The sequence below is a fragment of the Chiloscyllium plagiosum genome, chromosome 20 (assembly GCF_004010195.1).
Source record: "Chiloscyllium plagiosum isolate BGI_BamShark_2017 chromosome 20, ASM401019v2, whole genome shotgun sequence".
In the NCBI taxonomy this organism is placed as follows: Eukaryota; Metazoa; Chordata; class Chondrichthyes; order Orectolobiformes; family Hemiscylliidae; genus Chiloscyllium; species Chiloscyllium plagiosum.
Genome location: NC_057729.1, coordinates 30,533,204 through 30,561,101, shown reverse-complemented (window position 1 = coordinate 30,561,101; position 27,898 = coordinate 30,533,204). Strand labels below are relative to the sequence as shown.

Genomic DNA, 27,898 nt, shown 5'->3' with positions numbered 1-27,898 from the left:
GGTTCCTTCTCATGCCCTCTTCATCAATGTGCTGATACTCAGCAATGTTATACAAGTTAAAGTTCAACATGTATACAGAACAACCTCGGTTATCCGAATTTCAGATTATCCAAACAAGATCTCAAGGTCCCGTAAAAACATGATAGCAATCAGCTATCCGAGCAGTCAGTTATCTGAACAAAATACACCCGCCTGTCTTATTTAGATTATCAAGGTTGTTCTGTATATCAACACTTAGTTTCACCTCTGTGTCCCACAATAATCCCAAATTGTGCTATCAAAGTTCCTGACTGACATTAAAATTGAATGATCTGAAACCTTACTGGACTAAGACCCTCCTTGGATGCTCAGCAGTACCTACAAGTCTCTAGCCTTAATTTCAATTTTCCTTGCATCAGATTTGCTGATTTCAAGTTAGAAAACATTATAAACTGTAAGGAAGGTCAGCGTATACCTTCACAGATCAGGTAGGTAATGTAAGTAATACACTTTGACAAAAGGAATAGGCATTCAAGAATAATAATACAAATATTCTTAAAGATTCAACTTCATATACAAAAAAAGTAAATGGACATGAGGTATTGGATATAAATGGAAAGTAGTGGTGTTGAAATTATGTAAGATATTAATTAGTGACAATTTGTGAAATACATGCATCCAATATAGGCAGGACATTACAACCATGGCACAGGAACTTTACAGGAATCAATTATCATAGCTATGAAGAAAGGCTAAAAAAATCACTTTTTCAACTGGAACAGGCAGTGTAAAAGCTCTCAGATAAAAAAAACGACAGAAAAAATGTTTACATACTGTATGGTGTAGTTCTCCAGTCAACGAAAGCATATTTTGCTCTGGCTATTCATGGGGTTCGACACCAAAAATTGCAGCAGATAACAAAAGCATAGAAGTCGAAGTCAAAATCATTATATATAGCAGTACTGTGTAGACTGTATGTTTTATTTTGGCATGTTACATGAAATAACATAATGGTGTGAGAACAGATGTCCTGTGAATTTATTTCTGGTGGGTTTTGTCTGCTCCTGAAAAGAATGCCCCAGATTCAACATATGATGATTAGTTTTGTATCAGTCTTTCAAGATGTGAGCATAAGAGGTACAGTTAATAAGTTTGCAGATGACACCAAAATTGGAGGTGTAGTGGGCAGCGAAGAGGGTTACCTCAGATTACAACAGGATCTGGACCAGATGGGCCAATGGCCTGAGAAGTGGCAGATGGAGTTTAATTCAGATAAATGCAAGGTGCTGCATTTTGGAAAAGCAAATCTTAGCAGGACTTATACACTTAATGGTAAGATCCTAGGGAGTGTTGCTGAACAAAGAGACCTTGGAGTGCAGGTTCATAGCTCCTTGAAAGTGGAGTCGCAGGTAGATAGGATAGTGAAGAAGGCGTTTGATATGCTTTCCTTTATTGGTCAGAGTATTGAGTCCAGGATTTGGGAGGTCATGTTGTAGCTGTACAGGACATTGGTTAGGCCACTATTGGAATATTGCGGGCAATTCGGTCTCCTTCCTATCGGAAAGATGTTGTGAAACTTGAAAGGGTTCAGAAAAGATTTACAAGGATGTTGCCAGGGTTGGAGGATTTGAGCCATAGGGAGAGGCTGAACAGGCTGGGGCTGTTTTCCCTGGAGCGTTGGAGGCTGAGAAGTGATCTTATAGAGATTTACAAAATTATGAGGGGCATGAATAGGGTAAATTGACCAAGTCTTTTCCCTGGGATCGGGGAGTTCAGAACTAGAGAGCATAGGTTTAGGGCGAGAGGGGAAAGATATAAAAGAGACCTTGGGGACAACTTTTTCACACAGAGGGTGGTACGTGTAGGGAATGAGCTGCCAGAGGATGTGGTGGAGGCTGGTACAATTGCAACATTTAAGAGGCATTTGGATGTGTATATGAATAGGAAGGGTTTGGAGGGATATGGGCCGGGTGCTGGCAGGTGGGACGAGATTTGGTTGGGATATCTGGTCGACATGGATGGGATGGACCGAAGGGTCTATTTCCATGCTGTACATCTCTATGACTCTATATAGCAAAAATATAGGGGACATTTTATTATGAAGCTCAATCAGATAACGATAAGCAGTATCAGTCATCAAAGCTTAAAAAAATTACAAACTGTCAAAAAGACAGCACACATGTATGTAGAAAAATATGAAAATGAAACTGTTTTAACGATAGCCTCCTTGAGGGGCCTATATCTACTCCAGATCAGGCAGGGTGAATTCAACTTTTTCCATTCTGGAAAGTAAAATGAACTGACACTGTTCATCCTTTAAGGAATACTTTACACTGAGATATTACATTGTCCACTGAATTTTCAAAAAGCATATTTGATTTAAGAATTACTGACACTAATTTTTTTAAGAAGTATTAATTTCAGCAGTATTATAACATTGAGAACAATTTCAAATGATTAAAGGTGTTCTTTTAAATTAAGCATTAAGGATCAGTTGTAAATTTTTAATATGGTAAATCTGTAAAAAAAAATGCCATTGAACAGACTCTAAATTCAGCAATCCATAAGATACAATTAAAACTTTATTGTCAATATTCTACAAAATAGCAACAGTTCAAATATTTCAACTTGGCCGTAAGATAAATCGTTATCTGCAGAGTTAATGATTTAGAAATGATTTATTATTTAAGCATCTTACAACTGCAAGCAAGTTAAAGTTGAATAATTACAGATAGCATTTAAACATAAGTGTTTGATTCTGAATATACAGATATTTATAAATACAAACAGTGGATTGAAACTATTCTTATTTTATGCAGTAATCCGATGTTAAAATTGAAGTTGCCATGTGGATTTGCTGTTCCCATTGCAAAAGCAGAAAGTGAAAGCATGCAAAAATAAATTTTAAAAGTTGCACATTTCAATTCATACTGTGATATACACATAACATAGACTGTATGAACTGCATTTCACTGAGTTGACAAGGCAACAGTCAGAAAATACCACACGCAAATATGATAAAAATTGGACTGGGATAGCTGCTTGGTGCCAGACTTTCTTATCACCAGGACACGTAAAAGACAATTGCCGCTTTTATACTCAGTGATAAACACTAAATGAAATATTCTGGAATGTGCATAATAATAATTAACTGCATAAGTGGATTTTAAAGGAACAAAGTTGCAACCTGTTCCCATTACTATCTATTACAGAGACTTAATCCCTGAGAAATATCACTCCTATCTCAGTTTTTTAAAACTTTATTTAACTGGCATTTTACAGTTTCTTTCACTTCTATTATTGAGATAGTTTTGTCCTTTCTGAATCCATTGGCATTAACCTCTCAAAATTCTTATGACGGAAAGAATCATAAGTCTGCACAACTTAACGGCAGTTATCCAGAATCTCCTGACTTTGAAGCTTCATACACTAAAAAGGATTTCTGCTGAGCTCACTGGATCCTGTGAACTGACATAATTGCTTTGCGAGGTGAAACTGTTTTATGTTTGGCACGGAAGTCTGAGTTCTTCTGATCCAAAACAAAATTGAACCTCTGTTCTAAAGTAAAACTAAACCAATTGCCTTAATGTGTTTACTCTACCTTCCATAAACCTAATAGTATAAACTAATATTCACTAATATTACAGGGTTCTACCAGACGCCTAATTGCCATCATATGCTTTCTGGAAATTATGTATTTAAGTCACTGTTCTAAGTTGCTTTTTAACCTTTTACAAAAAAACTTCACAGAACTGACTCATAGCTACCAGCCTTTGTTTGGATCCAAATCGTATAATATACTGCTTTCATCACAAGTTATAGGTCCAGAAACTGGAATATAAAAACGATAAACTTGTAAGCTGCAAGATTCAGAAATGAAAATTCTTATTAATCTAACATTTATTACTAATGCTGGTATTAGATTATTATGCTAATGGGAAACAAAAATTCCAAGTGCACCTGTAAGCATGGAGTCAATGAAAAACAGCTGATACAACTGAAGAACAGCATAGGGCAGTTACATCTTTTCAGAATTTATGTTTGGCTCTCTGTCAGCATCCACCTTTAAGAAGACACATCTTGTATCACATCTTCTGACAAGTCAAGTTTATATATTTATAAGTTTATATATTTATTTCTCATAAATAGTTTATTCATGTAAAAATAGCATCTCTCCAACAAATAAAATCACTAAAAATAGCATAAATGGTTTTGTGTATATTTAAGTCTTGTTTTTTTTTCAAAACAGGACTTCAGCAGCAATTTGTTTATAAACAAAGTACAATAATAAGTTCCTCAAACCAAGAAAAACTGGTCGGAACTTTTATATTTTAAAAACTATATTCTCTCTTTCTTCTTGAAGTCTGTGTTCAGTAACTTTGAAATTCAATCTGAAATATTGCCATTAATTAAATGTCTACTCGTGTAGCCTGGCCAAAGATGATAAAGATAGAAAGGCCAAATGTGTTGACTATGCTGATCAAGCTGAAAACTGATGGCCAGGATCCTGAAGTTTCAATGAGGTAACCTGCAAAGTAGACTAAAGCAACGCCTGTAATGAAGAGAAAATAAAATTAACTATGTTGGTGTTCACAGAAGAAAGAAAGCACGTGTAGTAGCTCAACATAAATCTCTGGTGCCCCATTTAAGTTGGTCGTTCTGCCATTTTTGCATCGGGCATGATTTTCATATGCATTAGTACAAGATTAGTAACAAAATTTGAAGTCGATGATCTAAAACTCATTTATTCATGTCAAGATACAAGAGTCCATCTACAGAAAGTAGGCACAGTTCAACTACAATTTGTTACACCTTTAAGTTTAAAAGAGACTTCCTTCCTCAAACTGGAGGAAGATTTATAGTGGAGTTCCCCAGGAGTCAATGTTAGGAGCCCTACCCATTCTGATATATTAATGACCTACATCTGAGTGGAAGGCACAATTTCAAAATTTGTGAATGATCTAAAACTTGCAAGTTTTTTGAACTGTGATGGGTCTAGTGCAGAACTTCGAAAGGATTAGATAGATTAGATTCCCTACAGTGTGGAAACAGGCCCTTCGGTCCAACCAGTCCACACCGACCCTCCGAAGAGTAACCCACCTAGACCCATTTCCCTCTGACTAATGCACCCAACACAATGGACAATTTAGCATGGCCAATTCACCTGACCTGTACATTTTTGGACTGTGGTAGGAAACTCGAGCACCCGGAGGAAACCACACGGGGGGAATGCGCAAACTCCACACAGACGCCTGAGGTTGGAATCGAACCTAGAACCTTAGTGCTGTGAGACAGAAGTGCTAACCACTGAGCTACCGTGCCGCCCACACTGTACACACATTGATAAAATGGATGAGGATGGTAGATGGATTTTATTTCACAGCAGCATGAAGTATTTTATTTTAGTAGAAAGAATATAAAGTCTACTATTCAAAGTAAGATGCAGAAGCAGACAGATCTGGGTGTATATCTGCATAAATTATCAAAGGTGGTAGGCAGGTCAAGAAAAAAGTTATTAAAGCATCAACACCGTATGCTTTATGAAGAGGGACACAAAATACAAAAGCAAAGAAGTAATGATAAATATGCTTTAAACCTAGTCTCTAGAGCTGGGCACCACACTTTAGAAAAGATGGCAATGGGTTAGAGAGGGTGCAAAAAAGATGATGGACTTCAAATTCAAATTCTCCAGTCTTTCTGTGAGATTATTTTCCTGCGAAAAGAGAAGGTTGAGACAAGATTTGATAGAGATACCAAAAATCATAAGAATTTGGGACAGAGTAGAAAGTGAGAAACTAGTCCGCTTCTAGAAAAATTGAATTTAAAAGTTTAAAAAATTTAAACTATAAGTTTAAAAGGCTTACCAGAATTTGATTGAATGTCATTTTCAGAGTGTTACTTTGTATCAGGCCTAGAGAGATTTTAGGCCTCACTACTTATCTATCATGCCCCTATGATGCTGCACTCATCCTATTCTCCCACTCACTGTAAGTAGTTGTCCCAGCAATGGAACATCTTAGGATCCTTGGCACCAGTGGCATCATTAAAGCTCAGCCACATACCTGGTCAAGTGCAGGCAGGCCAAACTTGTCTTCATGGTACACATAGTCGGAGAGTAACTGCAACCAATGCATCTCAGAAGACAGAGGTGGCATTGTTGATGTTTCATTGCATTGTCTTACATCTATTGCTCTTTAAGAATTTACCCTTCCTTAGCCTCATCCCATCTTACAATCATGTCTAAGTGAGTGTTACCCTTTCTCCAATGCCCAGCCTAGGCCAGTATCTTCTCATTGCTCAGTGTGGGTCCATTATATTCTGAAGAGCCTTCAAATGGTTCAAAACATTCACTTTTATTCAGCAACAGCAGAAACAAACAAAACAAAGTCAAGCAGAAGCTGCTTCTGACTGTCAGGACAGAGCAGAAACAGATGGCTTCCTTTCAAGCAACAACCAATTTACTATCAATGAGTGATCACTGCACTCAGCTCTCATCTACCTGAAACCCCCGAGTGTCAATTCAATCATGTAAGGCTTGTTGCATTTGATGAAGCAGCACTCTCATGCTGAAGGTGCTGCTCCTCCTTACCTTCTTCCTCAAAGAACGATTCCTGCTCTCCCAGCTCATGAGACTCCATCACATCCCTGCTTTGCCTGCTTTGTGCAGAGGACAGCGTGCTAGAGTAAGGCTGCACATTCTGTCTGCATTCAACAGCAAGCCCTTCCCCCACCAACCTCACATAGACTTTGAATGTGGTAACAAAGATCACAGATGAGTTGCTCTTTGATGGAATCAAACCCTTTTCTATTGATGAAGTCAGCTGCCTCATGATACAGTACTCTCAGTGTGTGTGTGTGTACAGTCTACAGCACACTGAACATGGCAAGCCAACTAGGCTGGCAAAGCCTACTGCCTGAACTGCAGCATTGCCCTTATCAAGGGGAAATGCGATGAAGAATTGAAAGATCTCACAAAATTTCTCAATGGCTCCTTGAAAACAGCCAGTTGCATAGAAGTTCAATGTAACAATCATCTTGACAGCCACTGGGATAGAATGACTACCCACCCTTTCAGGTGGTCTGTCCCACTCCAGCACTCAGCCTTGTCTATGGTGGTGTCTAGGACGTCCTCAGTCTTCGGCAACACTGCATTTTGTTCATCCAGAGAAAACTCGTTGAAGATGATGGACTCTGGACCTCCCATGCCTCCTTTGACATCCTGCTGCACGCAGCAGCTATAACCTCTTTAAGTAAATGCTGTTCAGCATCTGCTGGAGTTGCTGCTGGTCCTGGGTTTGCTGACACATCTGTTCATCTTTTGTTTACTTGCATCTTTGTTGCATTACAATAAGAGTGATATAGCCCCTGTTGGGGCTGGATCCATCAGTCACATTTTCAATGAACCTGTGTGTGGAACATAAGAAAGGTCTTTGTAATGTGAGCTGCCAGCCTTCACATCACTGTCTGATGAATGTTTCACATGCTGCCCCATACAGTCAGAAGTGGAGCTCCCCGACAAGGTAGGCCATGGAATGGCTCTCCATAAGACTTCGAGTTGGACTTGATTCCAAGGAATGCAGCATCAGACATGTCATAAAGAAACAGTGGGTGATTGTCAGTGCTGTATGAGTACCTGCCAAAGGCAGGTAGATAGAGTTAGGTCACAATCAGCCATGATCTCAGTGAATGTCGGAAAAGGTTCAAGAGGCTGAGTGGCCTAAACCTATTCCTATGTTTTCTATGTTACTGAAATCTTCTCATACCCAGTGACATATCACTGAAAGGCAGCATTGCACAGAGCATGTTGCAGAATACTTTCAGTTCAAGGTGAGAGGGAATCAGCTGCATGCCATGTGCAGTCCGTGTGATCCTGCATTAGTTTGTGAACAGTGGCCTGTTAGCACCACTGTTAATTTTGTCTGTGATAACTTCTGCTTCACAGTGATCATAGAATCATAGAATCACCATAGAATCCCTACAGTGTGCAAAAAGGCCATTTGGCCCAACAAGTCCACACTGACCCTCTGAAGAGTATCCTACAAATTCCCTTGCCCTATTACTCTCCATTTCAACTAACTTAATGCACCTAGCCTACACATCCCTGAACACTATGAGCAATTTAGCATGGCCAATTCACCAATCCCTGCAACGTGGAAGCAGGCCATTCGGCCAATCATGTCTATGAAGAGCATTCCACCCAGACCCGCCACTGCCTCCTCCACCTCCCCACACCCACTCTATCCCTATAAATCTCACTTTCTCATGTCTATTCTCATGCCTACACATCCCTGGATACTACAGGCAATTTAGCATGGCCAATTCACCCAAACTGCACATCTTTGGATTGAGAGAGGAAACCAGAGTACCTGGAGGAAACCCAAAGGCATTTTACTCATACATGAGGAATAAGAGAATGATCCGGGAGAAGGTAGGGAACTTGTGCGTGGAGTCTGAGTAGATAGGAGAAGCCCAAAATGAGTTTTTTGCTTCGGTTTTCACTAAGGAAAGGGACCTTGGTGTGAATGAGAACTTCGAGGAGCCGGGAAACAGGCTTGAACAGATTGAGATCGAGGAAGTTGGCAAAAATTAAGATTGATAAGTTCCCAGGGCCAGACCAGATTTAGCCTAGGTTGTTCTAGGAAGTGAGAAAGGAGGTTGCTAAGCTACTGGCGAAGATCTATGCTTCCTCACTCTCCATTGGAGTCGTACTGGAGGATTGGAGGGAGGTGAATGTTGTTCCTCTTTTCAAGAAGGGGAATGCGGACATCCCTGGCAATTACAGACCAGTCAGTCTTATGTCTGTGGTCAGCAAGGTTTTGGAAAGAAGTTTGAGGGATGGGATTTATGACTATTTGGAAAAGCATGGTGTGATTAAAAACAGTCAGCATGGCTTTGTGAGGGACAGGTCATGCCTCACAAATCTTATTGAGTTCTTTGAGGAGGTGACGAGACAGGTTGACAAAGGTCGGGCAGTGGATGTGTTGTATATGGACTTCAGCAAGGCATTTGATAAGGATCCCCATAGTAAGTTCTTTCATAAAGTCAGAAGGTATGGGATACAGGGAGATTCAGAATTGGTTGGCTGACAGAAGGCAGAGAGTGGCTGTAGACGGAATGTATTCTGCCTGGAGGTCAGTGGAGAGTGGTGTCCTGTAGGGCTTTGTTCTTGGGCCTCTGCTCTTTGTAGTTTTTATAAATGACTTGGATGAGGAAGTTGAGGGTTGGGGTTAGTAAATTTGCCGATGACACAAAAGTTAGAGGTGCCATTAATAGTATCGAGGCTGTTGCAGACTTTTCTCTCTGGAGAGGAGGAAGAGAGGTGACCTGATCGAGGTGTACAAGATAATGACAGGCATGGATAGAGTCGATACCCAGAGACTTTTCCCCAGGGCAGGATTGACTGCCACGAGGGGCCATAGTTTTAAAATGTTAGGAGGAAGGGAAAGAGGAGACATCAGAGGTGGGTACTTTACACAGAGAGTTGTGAATGCCTGGAATGCGTTACCAGCAAAGGTGGTGGAAAAAGAATCATTAGCGACATTTAAGCAACTGCTGGACATGCACATGGACAGCAATGAATTGAGGGTTGCATAGGTTAGGTTATTTTATTTTAGATTAGGATTAATCCTCGGCACAACATTGTGGGCCGAAGATTCTGTTCTGTGCTGTACTTTACTACGTTCTAAGTGATCATTGTCTGAAGGTCATCCTAAAAGAAAAAAAAAATTGAATTCAAAAGACACAAAACCTATTTTGTCTTTTCCTGCTCCCCCCTCATTTTCTTACTAGCCATTGCTTGGAAACAGGAATGCTGCACTAAGTCACTCTCCAAATGTTCAATTCGGAGAGAGTGTATATTATTTAAGATTTCTTCGAAAATGGAAAATTTATATATAAGGGTATTTATTGAATGTGATCTTGAAAGCATCTGGGAATATATCATTAAATGCAAAAAAAAATACACAATGTGGGGGTCAAGCCAATAAGACTTTTAAAAAAAAATTCAAAAATAACATTCAGAAGTTATCATCTTGGAAGAATATTACTAATTACTACACACTAAAAGTGACTTTTCCTAAAGGTTGTACCAATTTTTGTTTGTGCACCAACACAGCAAACCAGCCAGCTGTCTTTCAGGCTTTTGGAACAGGGCGTTATATGATAGAGAGCAAGGAACATGAGACAGTGCCTGAGATTTTCTGGACATTGCAGCATCACATGTTTGCTGTAGATTTTCTGGATAATTATAGAACATATATCACATATATACTATAAAATTTATTTCCTTCAGTTCCCAAAATTACCTGACTGCACTCAATATACTTTGTCAAGATAGTTTCTATATTATCACCAGAAACAAATTATTCAACATAATTTGCAATACAGACTGTCACGTTAATCCTGAAATAGATAAAAAATAAGGAGAGGAGAGATAAAGGTCTTTACGAGTATGAAAGAGTCTAGTAGAGAATCTACTTTAACTTGTGCATGACTACTGAACAAGGCCTCATAAATATGACAGCTACTAAAAGATCAACAAGAAGTTAGAAATAATTCTCTATTCAGAAAGCATTGAGAAACTAGGACATGCTGCCACATGGAGTACCTGATACCAGATAGCATTGACACACTTAACAGTCAGTCCAAGCATGAAGACATAGTACCAGAGTCAGAAGGGATAATTAAAAGCAGGAGGATGTTTGTGGCATATGAATACCAGCATAGAGCAATTGGGGATGAGTTGTTATGGTTCCATGTTGCAGCAATACTATGTAATTCCTTTAAATGGAAAGAAAGGAAGCAATCATTGTGGCCACAAATTTCAAATACCAAAACGGTGAGAATGGATATATCAGCTCTATAAATACATTACAGTCTATGTTTTTGTGGACTTAATGATGGACATTATGTATGCATAAAATCAATTATGCAAAATGTAGTGGTAACCCAAATGTAAAAGTAAAAACAAAACTCACCAAACAACGCTCCACCGGTGTTCATAACACCTAAATAATTATAAAAGAAGAATAAAGATCTACAGATTTTGACTTTACTCTCCAAGAAGCATGATTAAATAATGATGATAGAAAAACATTAGAAATGAGATACATCACAAAAAATAATCAGATTAATGCTATCTGTGGAGACAGAAACAGAGTTAATGAGCTGGATTATATGCTGAAGGTTGGTTCACCCAACACCATTCAACCAGAGAGGCAAAGTGATGAGTCATGTAATTAGGCATTAATCGCTGATTTAAGGTTATCAATTGGGTGACAGGTCAGGTACCCATCTGACACACCCACCTGCCACAAGGTGGAACCATGGAGAGCATGCCACAAATGGCACACTGTGCCCTAATTCATGGGGTCCCTCACCTGGTTTCCTGCCCATGGACGACCCATAAATTCAACCCAACTTTTTAACTTTTCATTAGAACAGCGATGGATCATTCTACTAAAATGTTATTGAGCTGAACCACGAGAGAATTTAATCTTCTCACTGGTTAGATCTCACAGAATACAGGGAGAACTAGCCATTTGGAAACAGAACTGGCACAAAGGTAGAAGACAGAGGGTGGTGGTGGAGGGTTGTTTTTCAGACTGGAGGCCTGTGACCAGTGGAGTGCCACAACGATCGGTGCTGGGTCCTCTACTTTTTGTCATTTACATAAATGATTTGGACACGAGCATAAGAGGTACAGTTAGTAAGTTTGCAGGTGACACTAAAATTGGAGGTGTAGTGGACAGCGAAGAGGGTTACCTCAGATTACAACAGGATCTCGGCCAGATGGGCCAACAGACTGAGAAGTGGCACATGGAGTTTAATTCAGATAAATGCGAGGTGCTGCATTTTGGGAAAGCAAATTTTAGCAGAACTTATACACTTAATTGTAAGGTCCTAGGGACTGTTGCTGAACAAAGAGACTTTGGAGTGCAGGTTCATAGCTCCTTGAAAGTGGTGTCGCAGGTAGATAGGATAGTGGAGGGATGACCTTATAGAGGTTTACAAAATTATGAGGGGCATGGATAGGGTAAATATACAAAGTCTTTCCCCTGGGGAGTCCAGAACTAGAGGGCATAGGTTTAGGGTGAGAGGGGAAAGATATAAAAGAGACCTAAGGGGCAACTTTTTCACACAGAGGGCGGTACGTGTATGGAACGAGCTGCTAGAGGAAGTGGTGGAGGCTGGTCCAATTGCAACATTTAAGAAGCATTTGGATGGGTATATGAATAGGAACAGTTTGGGGGGATATGGGCCGGGTGATGGCAGGTGGGACTAGATTGGGATGGGATATGTGGTCGGCATGGATGGATTGGACTGAAGGGTCTGTTTCCGTGCTGTACATCTCTATGACTCTATGACTCTTCCTGGTATTTGGTTTTGTGGCAGATGAGAGCATTTAATCAGGTGGGAGATAGATGAGTAAGGACCCCACTGCTGGTGAAGTCTGGACTGGGAAGGCTCATAGATAAACTTCCTGCATCACCCCAACTGTGCCATAAGTGGGCAATTAACACCCACATAAAGGCTACAACCACCTATTGTTAGACAGACAACAGTGGGCAGCAGGTCTTACTATTTGGGAAATCTGAAATACAAAACCCGCCAGAGACACTTATGCTTTTGTTGGGAGAGGGGTCAAGGTGGGTGAAGTTATGTCTCTTGATCAAGGGTGATCATGGGTTGCAAAAAGGCAGACCAATAAAAGTCAGCTTTCTGCTGCTACTGCTGCAGGACTCTATTGGCCTAGTCATTTCTACATTCTGACTTTGGGTGGATACATTACCGACAGCAGCCACTGTGTCCTTGGTGGCGCTGCTCAGCAATATAGAGCAGCCATCCACTGATCTTGGTGCAGGACCTGCGCCCCCAGCATTTGCAATCCTGGGAAAGGCCCTTTACCCAGCTACATGCCTGATTGGCATTTAATGTGACTGGTCTTTCCAGAAAGAGGGACAAAAGGCTTTCACAGGTTCTCTAACCAGTGAGCAAGCTCTCAATCACCTGCCCGTCAACTCCACTTTTATCACTACAGTTGGTGCAAGACCTACTGAATATTTACAGCATTTTCTCTTTTTATCCAAGATTTCCAGCAACTGCATTTTTCTTTGTCAATAACCAGCTTAACTATTTTACTAATTCAGCAGGAATAAAATTATTAGTTAGATGTCAGTAAGAAAAAATGAACATCCCACCACTGAATACATGCTTAATAGTCAGGGAAAAATTGGTACTTTAAAATTCCACATTTGTACAAGTTTATACAAGTGCTGGTGGGGTGTAAATTGATTTATAAAATAACACAGCCTGTCTAAAGATTACTAAATTAGTATTTTAGAACTGCCTTTCAGCAGTAAACTGGACAAAATTCAATTGGTGCAAACAAAACAAACCTTAAAATCCAGAATGATCTTACAAAACTTATATTCATAGCACACTGGAAGTTCTTTATGTTATGTCTTCCCTTCATATTCTTTTGGCTTTCCTGATTCTGAAAGCTGTTCTGAGTATAGTAATCACTGTGGAGTAATAGCTTTTAGATATTAGCGCAAATATAGGAATGTTTAGTAGATTTCAATTGCCTAATGACAATGAAAAATAATCCATTATCAAGTTCCAGGTAGTCACTCGAAAAATTATTCATTTTTGAGAGTCTGAACAGAGTGGTCCAGTATATTCATGGTGTAGTTGATCAGTATCAAGACCAATGTTTTTTCTTGACGTACATTAAGAATTTAGGGATGGGTGTACAAGACTCAATTTCAAAATGTACAGATGACAACTTGGAAGTATTGAGAGGAAGATTGTGATACTTTGTTATGAAGATATGTGATCCAAATATTAATTTACAATAGAATTGAATGCATTTTTTGAATTTTTGAAAATAGATACTTTTCAAAGCAAAAGGTACTGGCTGCAACAGCAAAGACACTACAATGACAATGAGCATGATAGCTGCCTCACAGTGCCAGCCACCCAGGCTTGATTTCAGCCTTGCATGACTTCTGTGTGGAGTTCTCCATGTGTCTATGTGGGTTTCTGCCGAGTAGTCCAGTTTCCTCCTACAGTCCAAAGATGTGTAGATGGATTGGCCATGATGAAGGGCTTTTGCCCGAAACGTCGATTTCGCTGCTCCTTGGATGCTGCCTGAACTGCTGTGCTCTTCCAGCACCACTAGTGACTAGGGATTGCAGACTAGGTAGATTAGCCATGGTAAATGCAGGGTTACAGGGTGGGTGGGTGATATGCTCTTCAGAGGGTCAGTGTGGACTTATGGACCAAATGGCCTGCTTCCACACTGTAAGGATTATATAATTTGCATGTCTACAATACTGTCATAGTTAGATCACATTATCCAGTTTGTGGATGCAAGGAATTTTGAATACATTGGCAGAGATAACTTGGTTAAAGAGCAACAAACCTTCACACACTCTCTCTCTGCTTCTCTGAAAATCCTCATAAAAAGAAAACACACCAGATAGCTTTGTATGTGTGGGTGCCTTCAAGGCTTTAGTGATTCTAGCATGGATGAAGACAGTGTTTAGTTGAGTAAACAATATGAACTCAATTGATTTTCAACAACTGTTTACAGATTGCATGAATATGACTTACATTACTAAAGAGATGGCTCAGAGCACAATTGCCTCAGGTCTGTCTGCTTTTTCTTTACTCTGACCAAGTCCTTGTCACATTGTCACAAACAGACTGAAAGAAGGTTGAATTCAGTCTACTGTATTCTCTGCTCACAATGTGGACTCCTCTATGTTGGAGCAATCAAACACAGACTGCGTGACCATTTTGTGAAATACCACTACTCAGTCCACAAGCATGACCGCAACTTTCTGGTCACTTGCCATTTGAAGACACTGCATTGCTCCCATGCCCATTTTTTTCTGTGCCAGGTCTGCTGCATTGTTCCATTGAAGCCCAACAAAAGCTGGAGGAATAGCATCTCATTTACTGCTTAGGCACTTTGTAACTTTCTGGACTCAACAGTGAGATCAAAACGTTCAGACAATGAACATCATGTCCTCCATTTTCCTTCCCTTATATTCCCCCTCCCCAGTGTCTAGATTTCTTTGTTCTGCCTTCAGCACAGATGTCTTTAACACATACTCGAGACACACCCCTCATCTCTACAACTATTATCATTCTTTTTATCCTTTCTTCTGTGACCCACATAATCTGTAATGTCACACTCTCTAACCTTCCCTTCTGTTCCACTTGCTCCACCTCACTTTTTTCTACAAACCTACCACTTTCTCACTGAAGTCATATTGGACTGAACAGTTAACTCAGTTTCTCTTTGCACAGATATTGTGGGACCTGCTTGGTTTCTCCAGCACTTTCTGCTTTTATTTCAGAGTTCCAGTATCTTCGGTACTTTATTTTTGTCTAACTTCTTTTAGTTTGCACCATTTAGAAATATTGCTAGTCACTGTGTACACCACAATGCTGCTGTGTGTGTGTGTGTGTGTGTGTGACACTACATAGGACAAACAGACACTACAGGCAGACACTACATAGGACAAACAGGAAGACAGCTAACGATCCGCATCCATGAACACCAACTAGCCACGAAACGACACGACCACATATCCTTTGTAGCCACACACGCAGATGACAAGCAACATGAATTCGATGGGACAACACTACTAATATAGGACAAGCCAAACAGAGAACAGCCAGGGAATTCCTAGAGGCATGGCACTCATCCACAGATTCAATCAATAAGCACATCGATCTGGACCCAATATACCGACCACTGCAGCGGACAGCTGGAACTGACAACCGGAAGCGGCAGATTCAAACCACTACAAATGCCAGAGGAAAGATCACAGAAGCGCTTCACAGGAGGCTCCCAAGCACTGAGGATGTCACCTAGACAGGGGATGAAACGTCTGCAACACAAATTCCCAGCTCGGTGAACAGAACCACAACAAAGGAGGGGGTATCAAACTAATTGAACTGCTCTTACAGAGGACAATACTAATGTGATGGACTGATTGGCCTTTTTGTCCTTTGATTTCAGCCTGTCATGCTTTTTACCAAAGTGATTAAATGGAGATTCACACACATCACTTCACACACTGTAAACTCATAATTAGAAAGTAGGTGAATGATGGTTGGGCCTTGTGAATGATCGTTAACCTCTGATATATATTTATTATCACAGCAGAATGTAGAAGATATATATAGCTATGCAAAATGTTTTTGTAACTGTTACTTACCAAACAGTGCACCAGCACAGGATGGTGCTAAATCTTGAACATTGACAGATACCCCACTATGAAAACAAAGAGAACAAAACAATACTTCAACCATTACTTGTTTGCACAACACACTCATCTAGAATAAACTTAGATCTGTTTAGCACTAACCCTCGATCAGGTAAATAAAATTTGCAAGCCTTTAGACAATAGCTCCTTTAGTCATTTATTCAAAATTTCAATTTCAAAATTAGAACTCAATTTAATATTTTGAATTACTTGTGAAGATGATTTGTTACTATCCACAAAAAACTAACAAGCTAGTGCTGTTGCACATTTAACACATTCTCAGGCATTCTAAAGTGCTTTACAATCAATGGAATTCCTGCAGGGCTGCTATTATGGGATGTGGCAGACAAATTGAAAATAGCAAGATCCCACAATGGCAACTGCAATAAATAACCAGATAATCTGTTTTTTACTGTCATTGTTTGAGGGAAAAAAATGCCGTGGAATTATCCCTGACCACCTGATCAGGCATGTAATATCTCAATGTAATGTTCGATAAGAGAGACTTGCAGTTAAAAGCATTATTCATGTAATCCAGACATGTAAAGCACTTCACAGCTAATGACTGATCTTTGAAATGTTATTTTCTCAGGCAATCACACCAGCCATTTGGCACACAAAGGCCCAGAAACTGGAAAGAAATAAATACCCACATCATCTGATTGAATAGATTAGGATTAAAATACTAATGTTGGATGTGATACCAGTTTACTTTAAAATGAGATGTTTTACATCTATCTCAACGGCAGAAGCAACCTCAGTTTAATGTAACAACTGAAAGGCGGGAGCACCTCTAACAATCTAGCAATCCCTCTAAGGGATGAGATGTCAGATGAGATTACATATTCATATTCTGGAATGTAGCCTGAATCTATAATGCTTTCACTCAGAAGTCAGTGATACCACTGAGGCGAGAGTGTGATGCTGGAAAAGCACAGCAGGTGAATCGATGTTTCGGGCATAAGCTGTTCATCAAGAATGAGGCTTGTGGGTCAGAGGTAAATGGGAGGGGGTTTGGGTTGGGGGGGGGAACGTAGCTGGGAATGTGATAGGTAGATAAAGGTGAAGGAGAAGGTGATAGGTCAAGGAGTGTGGAATGGATAGATGGGAAAGGTGATGGACAGGTCAGGAGGGCGATGCTGATTTCGAGGCTTGGGACCGGGATAATGTGCGGGGAGGGGGAATGAGGAAACTGGTGAAATCCAGATTAATCGCATGTGGTTGTAGGGTCCCAAGGCGGAATATGAGGTGTTCTTCCTCCAGGCGTCCGGCAGTAACGGTTTGACGGAGTGGGAGGGGGTGTTGAAGTGTTCAGCCACGGGGTGATGGGGTTGGTAGGTGCGGGTGTCCCACTGAAGAAAGACAGGTCAGCGCAGGAATTTAGGAAAGCAGCACAGGAAACAGGGAGCAGCACTTTGGTTGAAAGCTAATTGGAGGAGAGCACTTCAATAATCAAATCTGCAGGTAAGAAAGGTATGGAGGAGGGTTTCAGTCTTAGATGGACTGAGGCAAGAATGGTGATGAGTGATGTTCGAGATGAAATGAAGAAATATTGGATTGAAAATCAATTCAGAGCCCAAAGGTTTTCTAAGATTCGGAAAAAATGAGGTAAAATGTTAAAGGTAAAACCAGGTAAAATGTTAAAGAAGGCAGTATGTGTATGGTCTTTTCACCACATACTAAAAGATAATAGCTATTGTTTAGACTGAGGAAAATCAAGGTGCAACCTGCATTTACATAATGCCAGCCACATGCACAGAAATCCTAAATGCATTTCAGATGCAGCAAAGTATCTTCTTGAAATGTACTCTGTGTTGTCAACATTGGGGCAGCCAAATCACATATAGCAAAATTTCCACAAAGAACTATGATCTAAATGACACCTAGTATAGGTATTTTTGGAAAGGAAAACATTAGCCAGGGCATTGTGAAAACTTTCCTGCTCATCTTTCAATAATACAATAGGATCTTTTTATGTGCATTTGGTTTTGTACAAGTAAGAGATGCTTTAGGTCTGTTTGTTTAACAGAGTCAAATTCCAATGTTTGCTTTGTTCTCTTCATATGCTATTGTACAGACCTGACCTGCATTTGAATCTATGTATACATAAAGTTTTTTATGAATAAAGTATAAAGTATAAAATAAAAAGAAAAGACCTTTTATGTCCACATGAGATTGGGCCTCAGTTTTGTAACTTACTAAAAATTGGCACATCTGCCAGTAGAATACTGAGCAGATAATATCAGGTATGGCTTGAACGCACAACCTTCTTGCTCAGCAATGACAGGCCAACCACTGAGTCAAAGTTAATAACTTAAGTCAACAATGTATAATATCAAACTGTGTCAAAGATGGCCCAAGATGTGAAAATATACTGTATCTAATCTTAGCTTACCTGTGACTGAAGGTCTGAAGTCCTAAACTAGCTGATATACACAGTAAGGATTGATAATAGCTGCCTGAGTAACTCAATAATGCTGTAAAGATACTGGATAATCCCATGGCAATCACCTGTTTGAAGGAAAATATAAGAAACTGGTTTTAATTGTATTCTCTCATACAGTCAAACAATTTAAAAAATATTTTAAATAAGCTACTAGTCTTCATACCTGCATTAATTTACGCACCTTAGCAGTGTCAAACCCTAAAAAAAAGAGTAAACTCTGTAAAATGCAAAGACAGAATTATCGCTACTAGCAAATATTTGTATACGTTTTGCATTCACATTAACATTTTCCTCCATATGTTCAGTTCAATTTACAGTTTCGTTTTCCTTTCTAAAACTTGGTGATTAATAAACCTGTTAATAATTCAAAACATTTATGACACCAAAACCAAAGCTTGTTTTCCATTGCTTTCCGTTGATTCATAGTTTCACAAGAAAGTTTGAGCTAGTTGTTCAACAGGGAAATCATTTCAGCCATTCAGCCCCTCGAACCTGCTCAGCCATTCAATAATAGCTAAGCTGACTGTAACCACCAATCCACATTCCCATTTACTACCAACAATCTTTCAAACCCTGATCAACCGAAATCTACATTTGTCTGCCTTAAAAATATTCAGTTACTGACCTCCCTCACTTTTTCAAGGAGAGAGTTCCAAATACACACAAATCTCAAAGAAAGATAATTGCCCAAAGAAAATTGTTTTAAATGGCCCCTACTTTTTAAACAGCGACTCCCACAAGAGGAAACATCCATTCCATATCTACCATGTCAAGGTCCCTCAGGGTTTTATATGGCTCAATCAAGTCACAGGACATGGGTATTGCTGGCTCTGCCAGCTTTTATTGCCTATCCCAAATGCCCTTGAAAAGGTGATGGTGGGTTGATTTCTTGAATGACTGTAGTTCATTCAATGTAAGTACAATCACAATGTTATTTTTTTTGGAGAGGTCCAGGATTTTGACCCAGCGACACAGAAGGAACAAAGATACATTTCCAAGTCAGTTTGGTGAGTGGCTTAAGACGTAACTTGTAGGAGCAGCAATCAGCCATTTGGTCCATCATATCTGTTCTGCCATTAAAGTAGATCATGGCTAATCCGATAAATCTCAATTCTACTTTCCTGGGTCACCCCTTGATTCCTGTAATGATTAGAAAGCTATTTCAAGACTGAAAGAGAACTTGCAGGTGATGGCATTCCTATGTATTTGCTACCCTTGTCCTTCTCAATGGTAGTGGTCATGAGTTTGGAAGGTGCTGTCTAAGAAGCCTTGGTGAATTTCTGAGGTGTAGGTACTGAATTGAACTAAATTGAATTTATTGTCACGTGTACTGAGGCACAGTGAAAAGCTTTGTCTTGCAAGGAATACAGGCAGATCACAGAGTTAAATAGCATAGATAAGTAAATAATAGGTAAACATCGGCAAAAATAAAAACACAGGTACAGGCGAATGCTAAGAGTTTGTGAGTCCATTCAATATTCTAACAGCAGTAGGATAGAAACTGTTTCGAGACCGGCTGGTGTGTGTGTTCAGGCTTCTCTACCTTCTCCCCGATGGTAAAGGTTGTAGAAAAACATTGCCAGGATGAGATGGATCATTGAGAATGCTGGCGGTCTTTCCTGGTGGATGGATTCTATAGAAGGGATGATGGCCTTTGTGATTGTCTGGGCCGAGTTCACCACTCTCTGTAACCATCTCTGATCTTGAATGGTACAGTTGCCATACCAGGTAGTGATACCTCTGGACAGAATGCTCTCGATGGCGCACCTATAAAAATTGGCAAGGGTATTCGCCTTCATGCCAAATTTACTCAGCTGCCTGAGGAAGAAGAGATGTTGTTGGGCCTTTGTAACCAGGGCATACACATGAACAGTCCAAGAAAGCTTGTTGTTGATGACTACTCCCAGGAGCTTGACACTCTCCACTCATTCCACGGCACGGTGGCACAGTGGTTAGCACTGCTGCCTCACAACGCCAGAGACCCGGGTTCAATTCCCGCCTCAGGCGACTGACTGTGTGGAGTTTGCACATTCTCCCCGTGTCTGAGTGGGTTTCCTCCGGGTGCTCTGGTTTCCTCCCACAGTCCAAAAATGTGCAGGTCAGGTGAATTGGCTACGCTAAATTGCCCGTAGTGTTAGGGGAAGGGGTAAATGTAGGAGTATGGTTCTGGGTGGTATACGCTTCGGCGGGTCGGTGTGGACTTGTTGGGCCGAAGGGCCTGTTTCCACACTGTAAGTAATCTAGTCTCTGTGCTGTTAATGTGTCGGGGGACATGAGTAACATCCCGCCAAAAGTCAATAATGAGTTCCTTGGTTTTGCCGGTATTGAGAGCTCAGTTGTTCTCAGTGCACTATTTTTCCAGGTCTTCCACCTCCTGTCTGCAGTCTGTTTCATTGCCATCTGAGATTTGACTGACTGTGGTGGTGTCATCAGCGAACTTGTAAATGGCAAGAGTCTGGTATTTGGTGACACAGTCATGAATATACAGTGAGTACAGTAGAGGGCTGAATATGCACCCTTGGGGGTTCTTGTGTTGACTGTTAGTGACGATGAAACATTGCCCCTCATCTTCACTGATTGTGGCATGTGGGTAAGGAAACTGAGGATCCGGTTGCAGAGAGTGGGGCTTAATCCAAGATTACTAAATTTAGTAATCAGTCTCGAAGGGATATTAGTATTGAGGCTGAACTGTAGTCAATGAGTAGGATTCTTATGTAGCTATTCTTGGTGTCAAAATGTTCTTGGGAGGAGTGAAGGGCAAGTGATATGGCATCTGACATGGATCTGTTGCTCTGATAGGGAAATTGGAGTGGGTCAGAGTAGTGGGGAGGCTGGAGTTGATTAACGCCATGACCAGGCTTTCAAAGCACTTCATGACCACCAAGGTTAGGGCAACTGGGCGGTAGTCATTGAGACATGCTGCATGAGCCTTCTTCAGCACAGGGATGATGTTGGCCCTCTTGAAACAGGCATGGACAGGGGCCTGCTGCAGGGAGAGGTTGAAGGTGTCCGAGAAGACCTCTGCCAGTTGATCTGCACATACTCTGAGTGCATGGCCTGGTACTCTGTCTGGTCCCGTCACTTTCCTTGGATTCACACAAAGGGAAACTGACCTGCCCTCTGATGCAGTGACTGTTGGGATAGGTTCATCAGGACTTGTCGGAAATGGTGTTGCCTCTCCACTGAAATTCTGCTCAAAGCGAGCATAGAAGGTGTTGAGACGATCTGGGAGGGACATGTCATCGTCTGTTATCATGCACTGTCTCTTTTTCGAACCTGTGATGTCATTCTGTCATTGCCATAGTCACCGGTTGTCTGTCTGCGTCTCTAGTTTGGATCGATATTGGTCCTTGGCTGTCTTAATGGCTCTGCAAAGGTCATACTTGGATTCCTTATATTTGAGTGGGTCTCCTGATCTGAAGCCTCACACCTGGTTTTTAGCAGGTTCTCTATGTCCTGATTCATCCAGGGTTTCCTGCTGGGGAACACCCAGACTGACTTCCTCGGTATCCACACACTTACTGATAAAATCTATGACGGCAGTGGCATACTCATCCAAGGTACCTGCAGACTGTTTGAACATTGCCCAATCAGCCAATTCCAGACAGCACCAGAGTGTCTCCTCCGACCTGCACTGGATGTGTATCCTCGAGGGTTTCTCCTGCTTGAGCTTTTCCTGTAGGCCGGGAGAAGAAACATAGCATTGTGGTCACAGTTCCTGAAACGAGGGCAGGGGATGGAGTGGTAGGCATCTTTCACAGTGACGTAGCAGTAGCCTAAAATGTTCAGGCCCCTGGTGGGGCAGGTAATGTTCTGATGGTACTTGGGCAACACCTTCCTTAGATTGGCTTGATTGAAGTCACTAGTTACAATAAACAGGGCCTCGGAGTGTTCCGTCTCCAGGGTGTTAGTAGTGCATATCAAGAGCTTCCTCAACCTTTGCTTGTGGTAGTATATACACAGCGGTTCGTATAGCAGCGGTAAACTCCCATGGTAGATAGAAGGGCGGCATTTGATGGTGAGGAATTCAAGGTTTGGCGAGCAATGGCTGCCCAGGATTGCAATGTCCATGCACCACAAGTTGTTGATTAAAAAGCAAACCCCTCCACCCTTTGAGTTACCTGAGGACACTGTACGGTCCATACGATGGATAGAAAAACCATTAGCCTGAAGTACACAGTCGGGAATGGATGGGTTGAGCCAGGATGTGATTGATATATATTGTTGGTATTAAGTGCCAATTGTGGAGGGAGTGAATGTTGTGGATGTAAAGCCAATCAAGTGAGCTTTTCAAGCTTCTTTCACATTGTAGGAGCTGCACCCATCGAGGCAAGTGGGGAGTATTCCATCACATTCCAGACCTACGCTTTGTAGATGGTGGACAGGCTTTGGGAAGTCCGTGGGTGAATTACTTTCTGCATGACTGTGGCCACAGTACTTGTATCTATAGTCCCATTCAGTTTCTGGTTGATGTTAACCGCTACCACCCCCCACCTCAATATGTTGATAATGGACAAAATTCCAAGCCTAGCATGTGCTACCTGTTCTCATAACACATCCAATCCAGGTAATAGTCCAGTAAATTCATCTCTTAACTGCCTCTAGAGCATTTGAATAAGTTGACCGGGGTACTGTGCACAGTATCCCAGATGCAGTATCAGCAGTACTCTAAATAACTGAAGCATAACCCCCCTACTTTGTATTCAATTACCTTCAGGATAAATTCTAGTGGTTTTTTAATGACTTATGTACCACATAAAAACCATTTATATTTCATGCACAAGGACACCCAGATCGCTTTACATCTCAGAGCTTTGCAGTCTCTCTCCATTTAGATAACATGCCTCTGTATCATCTTTCCTGCCAAAATGGACCATTTCACATTTCCCCACACTATACTCCATTTGTCACATTTTTGTCCATTCATTTACTATTTGTATAATCTCCTTTTGCCACTTCACAACTTATTTTCCTACCTATGATTGTTTCACCAGCAAATTTGGCAACCATACCTTCCATCCTTTCATCAAAGTCATTTATATAAATTGTAAACAGTTGGGGTCCCAGTATTGATACCTGTGGCACATCATTTGTTACATTTTCTCAAACACTCTCTGCTTCCTGTTAGCTAACCAATCTTCTATCCATGTCAATAGGCTGCCCTGAGCTTTTATTTTTCACAATAACTTTGACGCAGCCTCTTATCAAATACCTCCTGGAAAACTAGGTACATTACATCCATTGGTTTCCCTTTAACCACATTATGGGTTACTTCCTCAAAGAATGCCAATAGATTGGTCAAACATGATTTCCCTTTCAGAAAACTAGACTGGCTGTAACTGACCAAAACTTTTGTAAGTATGATGCTTGAGCTTTTTTTCATAATAGCTTTTGACATTGTTAAGCTAACTGGCCTGTTGTTGCCTAATTTTTCTCCTCCTCCCTTTTTGCAAAATGGAGTAACAAACAGGAAGTAAACAATAGGTATGAATAGGCCTTTTCTCAGGTTAGGAAGATATGAAGATATGGTTAGGGACTAGTGCTGGGATCTCAACTGTTGATAATTTATGGAAATGATTTAGATGAAGGGACAGATGGCATAGTTGCTAAATTTATTGATGACATAAAGATAGGTAGGAAAGTAGGTTGTGAAGGGAATATGAGGTTACAAAATATATAGAAAGGCTAGAAGAGTGGCCAAATATGTTGCAATTATCACTATCTTCCAATCTAATGGTACTGTCCCTGATTCAAGAAAGTTTTGGAAAGTTAGAACTAATGCTCCAACCCCCTCACTAGACATCTCTTTTTATATCTTAGGGACTCAGGCATTTGTCAGTCCACAGCTCCAACAATTACTCAGTACTCCTTCTCTGAGAGGTACCCTGAGCTTCTTCTTCCCTTCCATTGCCTTATCTATCGCTGTTTTTGGGATATTACTTGTATCATCTACAGTGAAGACTGATGCAAAATATCTGTTCATGTTATTCTTTATTTTCCATTCTTAATTTTCAAGTCTGACTCTCTATGGGACCAATACTCTGTCACCTCTATTCTTTGTTTAATTTTTATAGAAATTTTTCATATTTCTCAGAAGCTTTCTCTTGTATACTCCTTTTTAAAATTTGATTGTTCTTTGTTTTCTTTTATATTCTGTCTAAACTTCTGACCTGCCTCCTGTCTTTGCACAATTTACGCTTTTCCTTAAGTGTGATACTACCTATAACCTGGTTAAAGTAGTTAATCACCTTCTACCTAGTTAACCCCAAATGGCAGGCCCAACCTTTGGGTTTTTCTTCCTCATTGAAACAAACTATTGTGTATATTTTGAAATATCCACTTAATATGTCAGTACATTTCTATTGACTGATTCTTTAAATAATTTGCCGATTCACTTTAGCCAGCTCTGCTTTCATGTCTTCATTACTGTTCTTATTTACATATTAAAATAGGCTCAGACCCACTCCTCTCTCCCTCAAGCTGAATAAAAGATACAATGGTTGCTGCTACCTAGGGCTGCCTTCATTTCAGAACATTCATTATGCTGACTGCACATTCTCATGTTTCATACGAAACCTGTTGGTCTCAGGAGCTCTCCCAATAACATTCTATGAATGCATACGTCATCACTGATCAACTATTCAAGCAAAATTGGAAATAGATCAGGACCGTATATCAGGACAGTAAATTACTTATTTGTTAATGAAATTTGTTTCTTTAGATTTTCATTATTACAGGATAATTAACAATGTTTACAGTACAGCACTAATTGTCTGGTGGTGGAACAGAAAATGGAAAGGAAATCTCCCAATATTTGTGTACCCAATGTTTTCCATTATAAAGGGTTTGTGAAGTTTTGGAAGCAAGATAAGCTTACGTGATCCTACTGTACTGACCACACCAATCCTGAACGAACATTACGAAGTGATAGCTCATTGTTTTGCACAAAGCCCGAAGAGACGATCAAGTTGTGGGCGAAAGGCCAAACATTGATAGAAACTGGGTTGGCGGGGGTGGGGGAGGATGAAGGGCATTAGGTTAAAAGTATTAATTAAAGGTTAAGGGTTTAGGAAGGATTGAGCTGGTGGATGAAGCAGAGTTGAGTGTTGGGAAAGTGAACTGGTTCACAGAAAAGAGGGACACATAGGTGAGGCAAAGAGTTGTGTGTTTGAGTAGTATGCCTATGTTTTTATTGGTGCAGTGTCAACAATATATGAAAATGAGCGATATATAACTAGAAAGTTGCTGATTTGACCTCATTCATATACGTAGGTCCATGAATTTATGCTCAGTAGATCAAGTCATATTGATGTTGGCTTAATTAAATTCCTCAACTCTATTATTCCACGAAAACTCAACCTTGAAAACATGTTGTATTATTTTCAGTTGAAGATTATTTTGTTTTCTGTTTGTTCATACAGTTTCACAAGAAAGGCTAAGCTCATTTCTCACCAAGCTTGACCAGATGATCAGTCAGAATGCCACCAAACAATGAGAAGGGGACTGCAACAGCCCAAGGAACTACATTGAAAATCCAACCCTGAAAGACAAAGACAGAATGCAATCTCAATGAGAACCTTTTTCTTCAAATTAAATCCAAAAATTATTCATTCAATCTTAGTATCTGAATGTCCAAGAAATGTATAATCAAACAAAAACTCCCATATTGTCAGCTGCTCACCTGGTTATACTAATGTATTCTCTTTTCCAATCACAAAGGAAGCGCAAGAGAGATTATATAAAGTTAATGTACATTTCAGAATCAAAGAGAAACCCATGCAGAAATGATAACAATATTCTCAATGAGGAGTCTTGTAATAGATACAAAACCCTATTGTATCAACATGGATAGTTCTCTGACTTTGTGTTGCGGGTGAAGCCCCTTGCATGTGGTAGTGTATAATGGAAAGTAGGTGTTTACTGCAATGATAAATAGGAAGGTTGATCTCTTCCAGCAGCAAAGTGTAAATAGACAACGGCATTTAAAATTTCAACTCCATACGTATGTTGCATTGTGCTCTCAGAGTCTGAGCTGCAGCTGTGTTAACATCTTCCAAAATTATATACAATCAAAGGATACTTTAACAAGGACTATGACAAGTTAATGTAGCTTCTTGGAATCTGACAATCAACTTGAAGCAAAAAAATTATTTTACAGGCTTAATCTGTTGCCACGCTTAATCCAACATGTCTTTTAAATTCCCTCAGTGAAAATGATGATTTTGCTTCCTCTCTGTGGATAGGTTTTCCAGCCAATTGCAAAGCTACAGAAGCAAGAAAAAAGTAACTTTTTTCATAAGAAAGCAGCCATGTGTTGGAATGAATACAAAATATTCCCTTTGCTCCCTTAACTTTCCCAGTGTCTGAAGAACAGATGGGCAACAACAAAAATAATCTATTTCCTTAAATTTACAATTATATGGCTCCAGTCCCTTGACCAAAAAAAAGAGGTGACTTTACAATATTGATAAAGCAAATCTGCTGCCAGTTCTCAGTAGTAATGTTGTGAGAAAATCAGCAAAGAATTAGATTTAATAGTTTCTAAAAAAAAAGCTAAAAAATCATTAGAGATTGCCCTTTATTTACTGGCCTAGAAGTAGAAAACAGAGAAATGTTTTCTGTTGCTCAATCACAATTTTCCAGTTCAGCATGTGTGAAGATTTAACTTTACTAAAATTAAAAATGTTTTACAGCTATTCTGGACTTTAAAGATTTGGTCAAGTTTATGATTAAAATTTTAATATTTATGCACAGTCGCATAGATCCACCTATTAAAATGAGCCTGTACAACTATTAGCTTTTTAATCTTATTCCAGGCTTTCCACTGTTCTTCATATAGCATGCAACATTCTTCAACAGAAACAGCATTCAAATCTCTGCTAATATAACTCTACCCACATGCTTAAAAAAGTAGTGCCAAAAAGAAAACCGTTTGCACATACTCAGGATTTTTATCTTCCTTGAGGGAGAAACACCAAACCACAAGGATTTACTTCCTTTTGATGCTATGAAGTAGATCAGAACCTCATCACCATGGTCACCATTACAATTTACACAGAATAATGATAGAATGGACAGAACATTGGATAGATAGAAATTATTTCTGCTTTAACCCTTAGTTTTGAAGATCCTGTTTTAGTTAGAAAATAGTAGCACATGTAATCACAAAATTCTGATTTTTTAAAATTGA

At 40.1% G+C, this 27,898-nt stretch overlaps 1 protein-coding gene across 1 annotated transcript in view; it reads right to left on the bottom strand.

The window, feature by feature from the left end:
• Positions 1-2,560: 2,560 nt before the first annotated feature.
• Positions 2,561-27,898, bottom strand: part of slc17a9b (solute carrier family 17 member 9b) — a 52,864-nt gene continuing 27,526 nt past the window's right edge. The window contains exons 7-13 of the mRNA XM_043710068.1: positions 27,295-27,298; positions 26,161-26,248; positions 18,872-18,906; positions 18,658-18,773; positions 16,215-16,270; positions 10,956-10,985; positions 2,561-4,531 (exon numbers count right to left, since the gene is read on the bottom strand). Coding sequence (XP_043566003.1) covers positions 4,389-4,531; positions 10,956-10,985; positions 16,215-16,270; positions 18,658-18,773; positions 18,872-18,906; positions 26,161-26,248; positions 27,295-27,298 — 472 coding nt within the window. The 3' untranslated portion in view covers positions 2,561-4,388. The remainder of the gene's footprint in view (positions 4,532-10,955; positions 10,986-16,214; positions 16,271-18,657; positions 18,774-18,871; positions 18,907-26,160; positions 26,249-27,294; positions 27,299-27,898) is intronic.